This window comes from Ursus americanus, chromosome X, assembly GCF_024610735.1.
Source record: "Ursus americanus isolate L20-20 chromosome X, mUrsAme1.1.p, whole genome shotgun sequence".
Lineage (NCBI taxonomy): Eukaryota > Metazoa > Chordata > Mammalia > Carnivora > Ursidae > Ursus > Ursus americanus.
The window spans coordinates 97,479,260-97,495,250 of record NC_142164.1 but is presented as its reverse complement, the minus strand read 5'-3'; the positions used below and the strand labels follow the sequence as shown (position 1 = coordinate 97,495,250).

General features: G+C 37.7%; 1 protein-coding gene across 5 annotated transcripts in view; it reads left to right on the top strand.

The window, feature by feature from the left end:
* Positions 1 to 15,657, top strand: part of GK (glycerol kinase) — a 70,551-nt gene extending 54,894 nt beyond the window's left edge. For 4 of the 5 annotated variants that reach the window (XM_045778900.2, XM_045778902.2, XM_045778901.2 and 1 more), the window contains 8 exons: positions 4,457 to 4,535; positions 5,339 to 5,435; positions 5,952 to 6,036; positions 6,576 to 6,696; positions 6,807 to 6,950; positions 9,022 to 9,102; positions 12,931 to 13,017; positions 14,864 to 15,657. In XM_045778900.2, coding sequence (XP_045634856.1) covers positions 4,457 to 4,535; positions 5,339 to 5,435; positions 5,952 to 6,036; positions 6,576 to 6,696; positions 6,807 to 6,950; positions 9,022 to 9,102; positions 12,931 to 13,017; positions 14,864 to 14,874 — 705 coding nt within the window. In that variant the 3' untranslated portion in view covers positions 14,875 to 15,657. The remainder of the gene's footprint in view (positions 1 to 4,456; positions 4,536 to 5,338; positions 5,436 to 5,951; positions 6,037 to 6,575; positions 6,697 to 6,806; positions 6,951 to 9,021; positions 9,103 to 12,930; positions 13,018 to 14,863) is intronic. The other variant, XM_045778904.2, reaches the window with a different exon arrangement.
* Positions 15,658 to 15,991: the final 334 nt, after the last annotated feature.

Sequence of the window (15,991 nt, the reverse complement as noted above, 5' to 3'; positions counted from 1 at the left end):
AAAGATTTTAGTTATTTATTGGACAGAGAGAGACAAAGTGAGAGAGGGAACATCAGCAGGGGGAGTGGGAGAGGGAGAAGCAGGTTTCCCACCGAGCAGGGAGCCTGATGCAAGGCTCAATCCCAGGGTCCTGGAATCATGACCTGAGCCGAAGGCAGACGCTTAACGACTGAGCCACCCAGGTGCCCCTATTTATTTGTTACTTATTTATTTTTAGAGAGAGAGCGTGCACAAGCACAAGCAGGGGTGGGGGGAGGGGCAGAGGGAGAGGGAGAGAGAGAATCTTTTTTTATTATTATTTTTTAAAGATTTTTATTTTTGTGCGAGAGAGAGGGCACACACGTAGGGGGAGCAGCAGGCAGAGGGAAAGAAGCAGGCTCCCGGCTGAGCAAGGAGCCCAATGTGGGACTCGATCCCAGGACCCTGGAATCATGACCTGAGCTGAAGACAGATGTGTAACCAACTGAGCCACCCAGGTGCCCCCTACTTCATTATTTTTAATCTGCTCTTCCCATAGCCTGTTTCTTAGCCTTCCACTTTCCAGACTATGTATTTAGTTGGGTTTTTTTTTTTAGATTTTATTTATTTATTTGAGAGAGAGAGAGAGAGAGAACACGAGCGGGGTGGGAAGGGGCAGATGGAGAGGAATAAGCAGACTCCCCGCTGAGCAGGGAGCCTGATGTGTGCCTGATCCCACGAACCTTCAGATCATGACCTGAGCTAAAGGCAGATGCTTAACCGACTGAGCCACCCAGGCGCCCCTAGTTTTTAAATGATTTATTCTTCTTGTCCTGTTCGTCATCTCATTTATTTTTCTTTATACCTTCTCATTTCTGTTATGTCTTTCTTAGAGTAAAACTATTCAGCTTGCATGCACCTTTCTCATAGGTCATGCCTTCGAATGAGAGTTCATTCATATTTGTAGACAATACACTAAAGTATTGGATCTTTATATTTAGGATATAACTGACAATAACTTATTTAATAGCAAGTAGACCGTCACCTTCTATCATTTTAGGTTTCTGTTCCTGTACTGTTTTTCCTGCCTGTCTTGAAAGTATTATACCATCTTCCACTTTATCCCCTGCCTCTGAATTCAGAAGACCACATCTTTGTGAATTTGGAGGTTTCTTTCATTTTTATTAATTTTTTAGAAGGCTAAAAACCATGTGTTATGTCCAGGTGCCAAAATAATATTCTTATTTCAGATAAGTGTTTTTAATCTACCTTTTATTTTCTTACATTGAATTTATTTTTTCACTTAAAACCAAACACTCCTATATACTTCTGATGACCAAATTTAAAATAATTTTTTTCTGGAGCCTTAAGAGTGGTTTTGTATTTTTTTTTCTTTTGTTTCAATCTAAGTAGTGCCCTCTGGCTCATGACCACTTACTTTTCATCAAAACCTTGATATTCCTGGGGCGCCTGGGTGGCTCAGTCGTAAGTGTCTGCCTTTGGCTCAGAGCGTGATCCTGGTGTTCCAGGATCGAGCCCCACATCAGGCTCCTCCACTGGGAGCCTGCTTCTTCCTCTCCCACTCCCACTACTTGTGTTCCCTCTCTCACTGGCTGTCTCTCTCTCTGTCAAATAAATAAAATAAAATAATAAAAAATAAACCTTGATATTCCTTTTGCTAAAACAATATTGCTTCCTCTCCAAAAAAAAAAAAAAAATCTAAGCCTATAGCATGCTGCCTTTTCAATGGAAATGAGGTTCATCGGCATTCGGTTTCCCAAAGTATAAAGTTCCACTAGCTGATAACCACAAAACCATTCCGCTAGACTTCCACCCCAGCAGCTGTTTGAAGTTCATTAGTTTACTCACCTAAAAATACTGAAAATATTTGCGTTTCTTGGTTAGATGCAATTTAGGCCCAGTGTCTTTTGAGAGTATAAAGAGAAAGGGACACCTGTTTCTTGAATTAGATCTAGAATTGTGCTGTCCAATATGGTAAGCCACTAGGAACATGTGGCTAGTCCAAATTGAGATGTGCTGTAAGTGTAAAATATATTCCTGATTTCAAAGACTTAGTACCAAAAAATCAAATACCTCAATAATTTTTATATTGATTACATGTTGCAGTGATAGTATTTTTAATATATTGGGGTAAACACAGTATATTACAGTTAATTTAACCTGTCTCATTTTACTTTTTTAATATGATAGCTACAAAAGTTAAATTACATATGTGGCTAACATTATATTTCTACTGAACAGTGCTGGTCTAGAAAATCTTACACATTTACTTGTTTTTAGCAGCTACCATCTCTGAATTGTTTGCTTCGAAAGGAAATTTGAGAGTAAAATTCTAAAGTCTTTAGGTTTCCTTGATGGTTCCACTAAGTACCTAAATATATAACATATCAAAGTTAGGAAGTGTATTGAAAACTTCTCCAGAAAGAGACAGTGGGTTAGAGTCTCTTCAAGGTATTTGTTGAATTGGTTTTTTCCCATTTAAAGCCTGGTGAAAATTTGCCTAGCGAGGGGCGCCTGGGTGGCTCAGTCGTTAAGCGTCTGCCTTCAGCTCAGGTCATGATCCCAGAGTCCTGGGATCAAGCCCTGCATTGGGCTCCCTGCTCGGCACGAAGTCTGCTTCTCCCTCTCCCACTCCCTCTGCTTGTGTTCCCTCTCTCACTGTCTCTCTCTGTCAAATAAATAAATAAAATCTTTAAAAAAAAAAAATTTGCCCAGCGATGTCAGATCTCTTCCTCAGTAATTTTTTATAGCTAAAAAGAGAATAGCTATATTCTATATAGATATAAAGAGAATAATTGTGGTAGTCTGTAGCTTTGCAGTAACATATAGTGACTTGTTCTCATAGAAGCTGTGAATGGTAGAGTGAATCATCATATTCCACGTCCAGTTTGTTTATATCCTGGAAATTGACAGCAAGAAGGGGTCACCATTTGTAATTCAGTTAATTGAATTAGAGGCAGGGAGGTAGGCAACACATAAAAAAACCATTCTGCTTTCTGCAATTAATATCACCCGATGTTTTTGTTTGGGGTGACTCTGTGGAAGTAATTGTTACATTAATAATCTATATGAATAAAACATCAGAACCAAAAAACTTTTTTTGAAATTCCTGATGGTTTGTGCTGGTACTTCCCCCCCCCCCAGGATCTTTTTATAATAGCTTTATTGAGCTATAATTCACATATCGCATGATTCGCCCTTTGAAAGTATACAGTTCAGTGGTTTTCAGTATACACAGGGTCAGGCAACCATCACCACAGTCAAACATTAGAACATTTTCATCACCCCAAAGAATAACCACGCCACCCCAACCCTAAGCAACCAGTCGTCTACTTTTTGTCTCTATGGATATGCTTACTGTGGACATTTCCTATAAATGGAATCGTGCACGTTACGGTCTTTTGTGACTGGCTCCTTTCACTTAGCATAATATTTTCAAGGTTCACGTTATAGCAGAACTTCCTTCCTTCTTGTGACCAAATAATATTCCCTTGTGTGGATATACTGTATTTATTTGTCCATTCATCAGTCAGTGGAATTTGGATATACTTTTTTAACACATAAAAAATTCATGAAACTAATATTTACATTCAGTAATAACCTTCCCCTCCATGCTCATATCAAGCCTCACAGTAGTTTAAGGTGATAGTCACCGCCGTTTTATAGGTCATGAGACGGAGGTCACTAAGCCTAACTAATCAGCCTAAGATCACACAGCAGTTAAGAACTAGAACTTGGGGGGCGCCTGGGTGGCACAGTCGTTAAGCGTCTGCCTTCGGCCCAGGGCGTGATCCCAGCGCTATGGGATCGAGCCCCACATCAGGCTCCTCCGCTATGAGCCTGCTTCTTCCTCTCCCACTCCCCCTGCTTGTGTTCCCTCTCTCGCTGGCTGTCTCTATCTCTGTCAAATAAATAAGATCTTAAAAAAAAAAAAAAAAACTAGAACTTGGACTCAACGCCTGTTCATCCGACTCCAAAGTGTGTGTTTTTCTTCCTTATTGCCACAGCTTCCTCCCCCGCCTCCCCATCCCTTGGTGATTTTGTTGAGTAATTTGTAGTTAGCTTCTTCGCTAACTTTTTTGTTGCTGTTGCTTGATTTAATATACTGTTAGATACAGGAAATGGTTTTGAAAAAAACCTTTAATGTGGCCTCTCCTGATAACTCGGTGGATAAGGCGGGAATGCTTTCTGGGCGATAATCTACCTCATGGTTCGGTCCAGTCCATAGAACAACAGATTATACAGGCCCGGGGTGTGCTGGAGGGCTCACTTCTTGGCCTGACTCATGAGAAAACTTCTCTAAAGACTTATATAAAACTATGTTTGTATTAGACCTCCTTTATGATATTTGTTAAAGCCCCAAAGTTGGCATTTTAAAATTGTATCCATCTTGGAGTGTCATACCTTGAGAAATGCTCAATAAAATCTTTTTATAGTGATAACGTATATTCCCTCTGGGCTTCCTTTTCTTTCGTAGGGTTCTGTAGCTATAGCTGGTGCTGTTATTCGCTGGCTAAGAGACAATCTTGGAATTATAAAAACCTCAGAGGAAATTGGTGAGTATGTTCTAACAAAGCATTAGAATCTAAAGAATGAAAATTTTTAATATTTTACCTTTGCAGTCTGTTAATACTTGTACTTTGAGCCATATGTGACATTAAATGGTATGGATTCCTCTTACGAGTTGGATTTATACATAAAAGACTATTTTGTGAACATTTGTAAAACAACAAATTGACATCATTAGTGGTGGCTATTAACAAACTGGCAAGGGAGGGCGTAAAAATGACCCAAGCATAAAATGGAAGAGCAAAGATGGCCAGAAAATCTGCAAGTAAAGTAGTCCAGTTACATTTGTCTGATGATGAGAAAGAACTTTAACTCTTAGATTGGAGTGAGCATTCAAACCCCAGTGCCTATCATTTAACTATTACTATGGCTATTTTCAGTGCGGATGGTTGTTTTTGAACTCATCTAGGCCCCCTTTCCTCTACTTGTTTACTTCAGCCTGAAGGTGAGACAATTGGAAACACATTTCTTACTGGGGCCACGCTGAAGGCTACTTTTTCATCTCGTAGTCAATGACCTTAGAAATAGTGGAAATGAGTTAAAATATCTTAACGAAACCTATCCAGTTCCTTTACATCTTGGCCTGGGTCACATTGTAGTGGGAGGTGTTCCATGTGGGGCAGTCTGTTTCTGTCGCTCCTAGCTTACATCTTTAAGTAGGAACGTTTGCTCTACTAGTGAGTGAGAAATCAAAAGCCGTGTCCTAATTTTTTATACAGATATATTTATTGACTAAAGTAATAGAATATTTTAGAGTGATTTTTGTTTCTCTCTCTTTTTTTAATATTAGAAAAACTTGCTAAAGAAGTAGGTACTTCTTATGGCTGCTATTTCGTCCCCGCGTTTTCAGGGTTATACGCACCTTACTGGGAGCCCAGTGCGAGAGGGTAAGAAGTCAATATGAGGTATGCTTTTACGGGGCTTGATTTATGTACTAAATGAGCTAGTAACTTATGAGTTACTAGTTTCCTATCCATTTTCAAATGATTTTAAAGTGTTGAGGAAACCTTTTCTGTTAGGAGAGTACTCATTTCAGAACCTTTAAATGGCAAGAAATTATAAATTATCTGACAGTAAGCCCGCCACATCCGTGTTGGTGTTATGCTCTTTTATCTCAAGGCATCTGCCATTTACGTACCCAGGGGACATCGTCTAGGTGAATTCTGATTTGGTGTTGCCTGATTGTCATCTGTTCACTTGGATTCGGGACTTTTTCCTATGTGGATGCGGATCGTGGACCATAAGGACTTTCCAAGCTGTTCAGTGAATGTCCAGTTTTTTAATGTGCATTTTTCCCCTGATCCTCTCCATCTACTAAAGTCAGCCTTTTCACATTCACAGCATTTCAGATTGATGACTCGTGTACTCCACTCTAATCTGAAAAATCTTCCTGTGTGTTTTAGGATCATCTGTGGGCTCACTCAGTTCACCAATAAATGCCATATTGCTTTTGCTGCATTAGAAGCTGTTTGTTTCCAAACCCGGGAGGTAATAATAATGGCTTTTTTTTCTTGTACTTCATCCACTTTTATCACTTTCAAACAAATGATGTATTAATGCTGAAAATTTATTAAATACTTCATTATTAAATACCTCATCAAAAATTAAGCCTGCCTAAGCTCTCTTCTAATAAACACAAGTTTCTCCTCTTTTTCTTAGCTGTCATTACGTTCTGAGTTCCTGTCATCTGCCAGGCACTGGGTGTTTTACAGTTAGGGGGATGTTGAGTAGAGCATGTTAGGTGAAGGAAATAAATAGCACAAACACAGGCATCAAGGCAGGAAACCAGCGTGCAAAATTGGGGTGTTTGGCATGGCTGGCTCTATGGGTGCGGGCAGAAGGGTAGTGAGACGAAAGGTTGGCGTGACTGCATGAAGGAAGGCTTGGAAGATGAGAATAAGAAATCTGAATTCGATTCTGTAGGCTTTGGGAAGCTCCTGAGGGTGTTTGAGTAGAAGACTGCCATTTTCAGAGATGTCACTATGGAATAGTAGTTGAATTACGTTCATTGCGTTGGTTTATTTAAGATTTTGGATGCCATGAACCGCGACTGTGGAATTCCACTCAGTCATTTGCAGGTAGATGGAGGAATGACCAACAACAAAATTCTTATGCAGCTGCAAGCAGACATTCTGTATATCCCAGTAGGTCAGTAAGCCTTCATTCCTTTACCTTTCGAGAGTAATATTTCTTAGGGAAGAACTGGTATTTTAGGCATATGTAACTGCAAAGATGTTGATGTCGCCATCTTCCCTCAGTGAAGCCCTCGATGCCCGAAACAACTGCCCTGGGAGCTGCCATGGCAGCAGGGGCTGCAGAAGGAGTTGGCGTTTGGAGTCTCGAACCCGAGGATCTATCAGCAGTCACAATGGAGCGGTTTGAACCCCAGATCAATGCTGAGGGTATGTTTAAAAAATGAAAATTTAGGGGCATCCGGCTGGCTCAGTTGGTAGAGCACACGCGACTCTTGATCTTGCGATCGTGGGTTCCAGTGCCACGTTGGGTATAGAGATTACTTAAAATAGTTTTTAAAATGTAAATTTAGTGGTATACCATGGAAAGGAGAGAGAGTTTGCTTTTCTGTTTATTCTTAAGTTCAGAAACCAAGTAAAATAGCAAATGCTACGATGTTAGATTGGCTACTAAGCATATTGGGGTACACTGAGTATGAATGGGGGTAAAAGTTCCTTATTATAAAAAAAAAACTTTTAAAATCACTTTTTTTGCCATTCACTTCTGTTTACAGTCCTTTTCATGCCGAAGGATAACACTGCTTCTAGCTTGCTAATATAGCCTTTTTTAAAAAGTAAGCAGGGAGATAGATCAGCCATGGAGCTGACCATCTTTGGTGCCCGTGGCCCAGTTTCAGGACATGATTAGCTGGCCTAAGGGACATCCTGATAATTTATAAGCCCAGCAGAGCTAGCCTGACAAAAGCAGCAACAGTGTAAATAAACAAGCCTCAGATACTTGATTCACTATCCTAACGAGCTAAGCTAAGCCACAAGCTCTGACCGACACCTTCTTAAAATACAGTAGTGCATCGATTAAATTGAAATAAATGTGAGTACAGAAATAAGGCTTTAAATATATCGAATTTGATTTTATAACTTTTTAAAAACCTATGTATAAAATCACATCAAAGTAGATTTTGCACTACTGGGAAATAAGCTTTCAAATGCATTTCTCTTTAATTTTCTGGAAGACTAAGCCAGCACTTCTTAATTTTATTCCTTCCCACATACAAGAAAATGAATTGTGACACTAGTAATTTTATAGTCAGACAGTATACCATGTAACTTGATGTAGAAATGTGTTTCAAAATCTGATATGCTACCTATAAATAATTTTTACTTTTTAATATTGGATTAAATGGGGGCTCAAAAAATATTCTACTTCTGAAAAAAATCAATTTTTTAATAAACAAATAACGTTCAGAGTGAGTATATGGTCTCCAGATGCTAATCCCACTCTTAAAACAAAGAAGTTTTGAGCAAAGGTTTTCCTGTTTTCTGAGGACAGCCTTCTTTGCTATTTTTTAAGGCCTTAGCCCAGAGCTGGTCAGTTATGTCAGCTGTCCTTCCCTTCAGCAGCTCCACTCGTTCATTCTCCCCCAAACTTGTAGAGCCGAGTACAGGCCAGAAATTGTCCTGATGTGGGGATGTAGAGATGAAAAAGACAAAGTCCTTACCCTTCAGGAGACTCATGTATGTTGGGAGAGGCAGGCAAAGCCATAACAGTTCGCTGTGGTGGCTGATAGTCTGAGATGTGTGGGAAGTGCTGTGGGAAGACGGTGGAGGGACGTAAGTGGAACCCTGGAAAGCTTTCTGAAGCGAGTGATGCTTGAGCAGTGTCGCCCAGGTGTCACGGGCTTCAGGTGTTGTGGAAAGGCTGGGAGGCCTGACAGGGATGCCTTCCCGCATGCCTCCCCGTATAACTAGAAGGAGTGTGTGTGGGTAGACACACCAACGGTGCCCATTTCTGTTTAGTCCTCTTACTGTGCATTTCCATTGTAAAAAAAAATCCTGCCTCACAGGAGTGCAGTTTGAATCCTGTGAGAAATCAATACTTGTTAAATCCTTTGGCTAGACCGACTAATAATTCTCTTTCTAGTCTTTCCACATTACAGTATACCCCTTCTGTGTATATCAAGCTTCCCCCACTTCCTCCCCACAAGGAAGAGAGAACAGATCCAATGGGAATCCCTCTCTAATTCATCACCACTTGTGTGGGAATGGCCTGGTCTTCACAGGTAGCCTGGCTCCCAGTCTCCCTTCACCCCGCACACCATGCTGAATTTCCCCTCCGCCTTCCAGCAGGTATCTCTCCCAGATCCGAGTTCTGGTAAAGCCCCATGCCAGTTGAATACATGTCACAATTTGTTGAAAATGCTGAGTGAACATAAGTATGGTGCTTAGACTATCTCCGTAAACTACTTTTCAGATGTGTGTTTTTCCTACCTTCTATTTCTAGAAAGTGAAATTCGTTACTCTACATGGAAGAAAGCCGTGATGAAGTCAGTGGGTTGGGTTACAACTCAGTCTTCAGAAAGTGGTAAAAATGTTTTTATTATTCTTGCCGCTTTGCCTTAGTATGTTAAATAACTTATTTAAGTATCTAACCATTTACAGTTAGCAAGGCTGCTCTGAAGAAAAGCATTATCATGTGTCCAGAGTTGCTAACATTTTGAAAACACTTTAAAGTTCTAAACATTAAATGTAAATTATCAGATAGATATATACTTAATTCTATCCTGCCCTCTCTTTTCCTTATTAGTTTTTTCCTGGTACTTCAGTGGGTAACTGAGCTTTCTAAAAGTAAAACTATTTCTTTCTTCTCAATGAAAAAGAAAATCAACTAGAGTGTTCCTTTTCTTTATTTTTTTTTCACTTAAGTGTCTTCTTTTACCTTTTTGGGAGGCTGTCTTCATGGCCTGAACCAACCAAAACTTACGTTAATTTCAGAATATATTTTTCTACTTCCTAGGCTGATTCCAAGTTCTTAGTGAATGTACATTATGAGAACTCATTGGAATCAGAGAGGAAGAAATGTACCAAATAGTAAATTAGAAGTGTCATAATAGATTGGGAAATGCTTTTGGCAGAAAATAGAAAACTAGTTTTTTCAATCACTTAAGTAGGAAGGTATTGAGCTTAAGTAAACCATTCAGTCGTAGACAGCCTGAAGCTGCCTTTACTATGCACTTGATAATTAAACAGACTTAAACATGCCTAAAATGCCATAATATTTTAATTATTAGCTAAATGAAGATTTAGAACATAATAAATAGAATAATCTCCAATAATATATTGAAGCATAAACTTTAATGGAGAAGAGTTTTTAAATGAAATATTACCTGCCTTCCAACCCAAAAGTGAATATAGAATTACTTTTACTGTATCTGGCTTTTAGGAGACACTTCTGGAACTATCCATTACCGCAGATCACTGATGTGTATTTTCAGTCCTGGATGTTCCCTACCTGAAGCTTTTTTTCCTCCTAAATAAGCTTAATATCGTTTCTCTTTAAAACTTTTGTTCTGAGATTCAGTTTCCTTTCCACAATGGTGGCGAAGCTTTTCTTACTAAGACCTTTTGGGATTTTGAGACCCTTTATAACAAAACTTCTCAATCGTAAGTGTTTTCTTAGTCCGGTGCTAGTTGCTGTGCACGATACAACATGGACCCTGATTTATGTTCTAATTGCCCTTAATCATTGGCTGATGAGAAGTCGAGTCCTATGATTTCGTTGACTTGTTGGATTTTTTTAAATGGCACCCTCATCCCTTTGTCCCTCCCTGCACCACAGTGCCACACACACACAAACACACACACACACGCACATACACACACACACGCACTTCTTACTAGCTAGCAGTTGAAGATCAATTTTAATTGCAAAATCCCCACAATAACCAATGGATCATTTTCACTTTGTTTGCATACCTTACTGTCAGTGAATTTAAAACATAAGAAAAAGTTGATGCAAGAAAATTGCATGATTTCTTTAGTTTCTGCTATTGAAAGTTTTAGATTTTTCACATTTTGTTTTTGTTTCAGACTGCAGTGCATTTTTTAGATTTATGAAACACACTCTAATGTATAATATTGAGTCTCTAAGCTGTGTAATAAACTCAGAATTATATTCAATTAGTGACATGCTAATTGTATTTCTTTAAGTAGTGTAAACTATATATAACTATATATCAATAAGCTATATAATAGTAGCAGTACAGATAGAATCCTATTTTGATAATCTTGAAAGGGTATTAAAATTGCTACCTGGTCTTTCATGCTCTTTAAATTGCTTTAATTTATGGGGAAATATTATGTTAGCTTAATTTCCAAAGCGTTTTGCCACTTTTGAAGCAGTCATATTCATTTTCTTATTTCTAACTCTATTTGAATATACTGTAAACAATTTTTAATATACATTTTGACATGTGTTTAAAATGTTGTAGAAGTGATTGGGGATTTGATACTTTTTAGAGAGATCTTATCATAAATGATAAGCTTGGCTTTGTACTCCAAACACACCAAAACAACATTTGGAAAACAGGTCAAATTGGTTTAAAATGCACAGCTATCAAATAACAAATAAGTGTGTGTCTGTGCATGTGACCAAAAGGGATATATTTTCATTAAATAAATGCTACCTGTTGGCTAACTGAACATAATAAAAAAAAATAAAATAAAAAGAAATTTAGAAATAAATGCCACCTAAATTGGTAAGGACTTGTGAATGCAGATAGTCCTTGGGGTTCTCTTTGCAAACTAGAATTCGCTGTAGCCGCATCAGGAAATTAGTGATTAGAACTTAGCTTAACTGAAAAAAAAAAAAGGAACTTAGCATAACTGATGGCTTGCTCTAAAAGAACAAGAATATTGTTCCCTTTCCTAAAATCAAATTAAAATGTGGTCTCCACAAATATGGAAACAAAAGAAAACCTTGGTTTTATCTGAGAAATAACATAAGCAGTGGTAAAATGGAGAAAAATGGTTTATAGCCCTCTTTTAATCTATCTTCTAAGGGAAAGAAGTATATAGTGAAGGGAAAAAAACAATCCTCTCCCAAAAAGACAAATAAATGACTATCGTCATTTTATTATATCAAAAACTATGCCCGTAGCAAATCTTTAGCTAGCTGCATTTCACTGAAGCCCTTTCATCCAGTGGTTGTATATTCTTAAAACTTGAAGGTTAAGTTTGAATATGCTTCTTTTTTAAAGAGCATTAAATAATATAGATACATAATTTTTAAATTCAAGCAAAGCATATGTGTATAAAGAATATTCTTTAAAGGAAGGGATTTTGACAGAAGTTAGGTTAGAAAATACCAACACAACCATATTCTCAGGCAATTTTTTAAAAATGTGGATTCACAGGGCACCTGGCTGGCTTAATGGGTAGAACTTGTGACTCTTGATCTTGGGGTCATGAGTTTGAACCCCATGTTGGGTGTCTAGTTTACATACATACATACATATGTACATACATACATAGAATTTAAAAAATTTGGGGCTGCCTGGGTGGCTCAGTTGGTTAAGCATCTGACTTTGGCTCAGGTCTTGATCTTGGGCCCTGGAATGGAGCCCTGCATGGGGCTCCACGCTCAGCGGGGAGTCTGCTTCTCCCTCTCCCTCTGCCCTTCGCACTGCTCATGCTCTGTCTCTGAAATAAATAAATAAAATCTTTCTAAAAATACATGGATTCATACGATTTCGTTTTTAAGATTTTATTTTTAAGTAATCTCTGCACTCAACATGGGGCTTGAACTCACAACCCCGAGATCAAGAGTCCCACACTCCACAGATTGAGCCAGTCAGGTGCCCCTTTACGATTTAGTTTTTAAATTACAGTAATATTAATTGTGAGGTGCATTTCCTTACGTAGCAAATTCTGTTTAAAAAAGAAAACAAAACCAATATTGTAGCAAAAATAGGGTTTGAAGTTCATTTCCAGTAGACCAGTGTAACTCTTCTCTGATAGCTGAAGGATCTCTAATTTGAATCTTGGGGGAATTGGATTGCTCATTTAGTATATTTGGGGTAAGAATCAAAAAAGCTAAAATCAATCAGCCTCCCAAAAAGTTCTCCATCAACTCTCTTCAGCTTTGCCAGTAGAAGGCTTATGTGAGTTCGTATATGTATTATGTTCTTGGCTACCTGTGGCATGCTATCCGTATTGTTTGTTAACTGTCATAAGCCTTCAATATTGATTATATTTTTGATTTGAAGTAATAACTCTGCTAGCTTTTATGAATATACTATTTTTATAACTTATTTTGTTTTGCTGTCATGTGATTCTTAACACAAATATTGTAATTATGTGTCTCTCTTTTGGTTTGCTTGACTGGAATTCCCTTCTACTTGGATGACCACAGGTGACCCTAGTATCTTCTGTAGTCTACCCTTGGGCTTTTTTATAGTGAGTAGCATGGTAATGTTAATCGGAGCAAGGTACATCTCAGGTCAGTTACTCTTTAAATTAGACAATTTTATTAGTTAGCACTAATGTATTTGTGTATAACTTGGCAGAAAATGTTTAGTGTTTTTCATTCTTCCTGTGCTGAGGAACCTGGAAAATCCATGAAAGGTCTGATTTGTTAGACCAATTAATCTTTCGGGGCAGTCAGAATTGAGGACTGTGGCTCTGCTTAATTCTTTTATTGTTAGTAGATGGCAGTTTCTTTGAGGGGCTACCTTCTGCTGTCAGCTGCGGCCGGAAGCAGAAGTGAAAGTACTGCTGTGAGAGCTTACATGAAAGGACTTTCAGAGTGACAGATGAACGTAAAAGTATGATTTTTGACACTAATTAAATTGGCTTTCAAACATACGTAAGAAAACTTGCTCTGCAAGTCTAAATATTTCAGTTCTGCTAAGAGTTTCCACCAGAGTATGTTAGCAGAGTCTCTGGAAAACTCTAAAATTGGGCAACATGTATAGTTGCTTTTATTTTAGTTAAAAGAATATATTTTGTGAGATGAAGTTTTAAAAACTATTGCTAAAATAATTGGAGTCAAAATTAAAACAAATTATTTGTTGCACATTAACTTTTGCATATTCTTAGAAAAATAAAACTGCTAAGCATGTTATGAAGTACGTTGCCTAACCTGTGATCATTTAAACGTAATAATCGTTTTGGGGAGCTATTCCTGATGATAGCTCGATTTTTCTTTCAACTGAGGCTTAAGGGCTTATGTGGCAAAGACTTATTCCATGTTACCAAGAAAGTGAAATGTTTTTTAAATCTTCATAATTAGGGAAAGGGTTGAATTATTTCTCTTAATTAAGTAGATGTTGACCTGGGTTTAACATGTAAAATGGAAACTTCGTTGATACGGAGGGAACATCTGATTGTAGACATCGGACAAGCCTTAACTCAGCTTGACGTCATTACTGTAAAGCTATATATAAGGGTGGAATGAAAATTATTTACCAGAGCAGAACATTAGATTATCTTTTAATGATAAAATATGAGTTACTGGCATGAGCACTGAAAACTAGACTACCATTTTCAGTATCCTTCATATTTGGGATAAGGTTATTCAAATCTGCTTTCATAAAAACAATACCTTACGTTGGTACTAGTGCTTTCTACCTTCTGAAGGGCTTCTGTATACATAAGTCTATACAGAATTCACAGATGTCTGTTTTCTTTCTGCTTCTTGCAAAAGTTTGGTGGAAAAGTCCAAATACCGTACTTTTCCAAAACATCCAAAATGGATATCCAAAAATATTTTCCAAATATTGTGATAATCCAAAAATAAGTGATTTAGGTTTATAAAGAAACTTATGAGTTGTTTTAAGAAAAGTTCTATCATTTTTTTTATTATCCTGGGTTTTTTTGGCTGCATAATGATGGTTTGGAAAGGGGGTAAAAATATTGCAACTGAATGTTTTCATTGATTTTTTTTTCTCTTGTTTCCCCCTTGGTACCGTGAAGGGTGAAGAGGCCTACTCTCTATCAAAATTGAGACATATAGCTTATCTCTAAGCTAAGGGATACATTATTTGTCTAAATTCCTGGGCTTCCAAATGGATATGGTTACTATCTTTAGGTTCTCTCTCTTGGTAACATATGCTGAGATTTGAGAACGGTGGGAATAGCTTGCCTTGGTAAAGAAGTAGCAATAGTGTTAATATTTGCTAATTTTGGAATTGGCCTAGTTATATTTGTTGCATTTTAACTGTGAGGCAGTATTTAGAAATCATGTGGAATGTGTAGCTCAGATGATTGAATAGTCTTCGTTGCCTTAGCTCCTAAGTCGCATGTATGTTGTTATTGATATATGTGGTTTTTGTCCCCCATTTTAGGTATCCCGTAAATGATACCAACTCATGGATTCCAAAGATGCGAGCTCTTTGCCTAATGAGAGAATCCAGCAATTATCTCTTAATGTGATGACACTATTCATAGACTCTGATTTTATTTATAAGCCACTTGCTGCATGACCCTCCAAGTAGACCTGTGGCTTGAAATAAAGAAAATGCAGCAGAAAGAATTCTATAGAAACATTTGGTGTGTTTTTTAACATCAAGAGTTAAGATTGGACCAGCCACCTTGGGGGCTGACCCCTCCTTTGCCATCGCGTCCTGCCCCATTCCCTCTGAGATCTAGGAAGATTTCAGGTCCTTCATTGGAATCTTTCATCAAACACTCAAATGCTGATGACCTAGGATTTGATTCTCTGCACTACACACACATGACTAAGGGGTGATTACTAACCAGCTAAAACTGAGTGGCTTTTTGTTTTGTTTCTTTTTAACAGACCCTAAAAGTCCTCTTTTCTACGTATTAAAGAGACCACAATATCTTCCCTGAATGTTTAAATGGACACCTCTACTAAATTCTTAAAACGGAAATTTAGTACTCTCATAGCTTAGATATTTTCCAGAAAGGTATTTGCCAAAACTGAAGTTCTTCAGACATTTTACATGACCTCGCTAATGTCACTGAATTGCTGTCTGGGTCTTCTAGGGAAGGACACTTTTCCCTTTCTTTTTTCATCTCTCCTTTTTATATTTTTCACTTTGTATGTATAACATACATGCCTATATATATTTTATATACTGAGGGCAGCCCATTTATAAATTAAGAGTACATTTTACATGATCTCACTAATTACACTGAATTTCTGTCTGGATCTTTCCGGGAAGAACACTTTTTCTTTTCATCTCTCCTTTTTATATTTCTTACTTTGTATGTATAACATACATGCCTATATATTTTATATACAGAGGGTAGCCCATTTATAAATTCAGAGCACATTGTATTCAGTACGTTATAATGGGGCTGGTCTTAAGTGGACCACTATGTGTATAAATATTTTGGGGAAAACACTGTATACATTTTTGGGCAACGGTTATGCATATTTACAAGGAGATACTTTTTCTTAAAGAGCCAGCATTTAAAGTTTAAGTATATGTTCTATGTCAATAAAT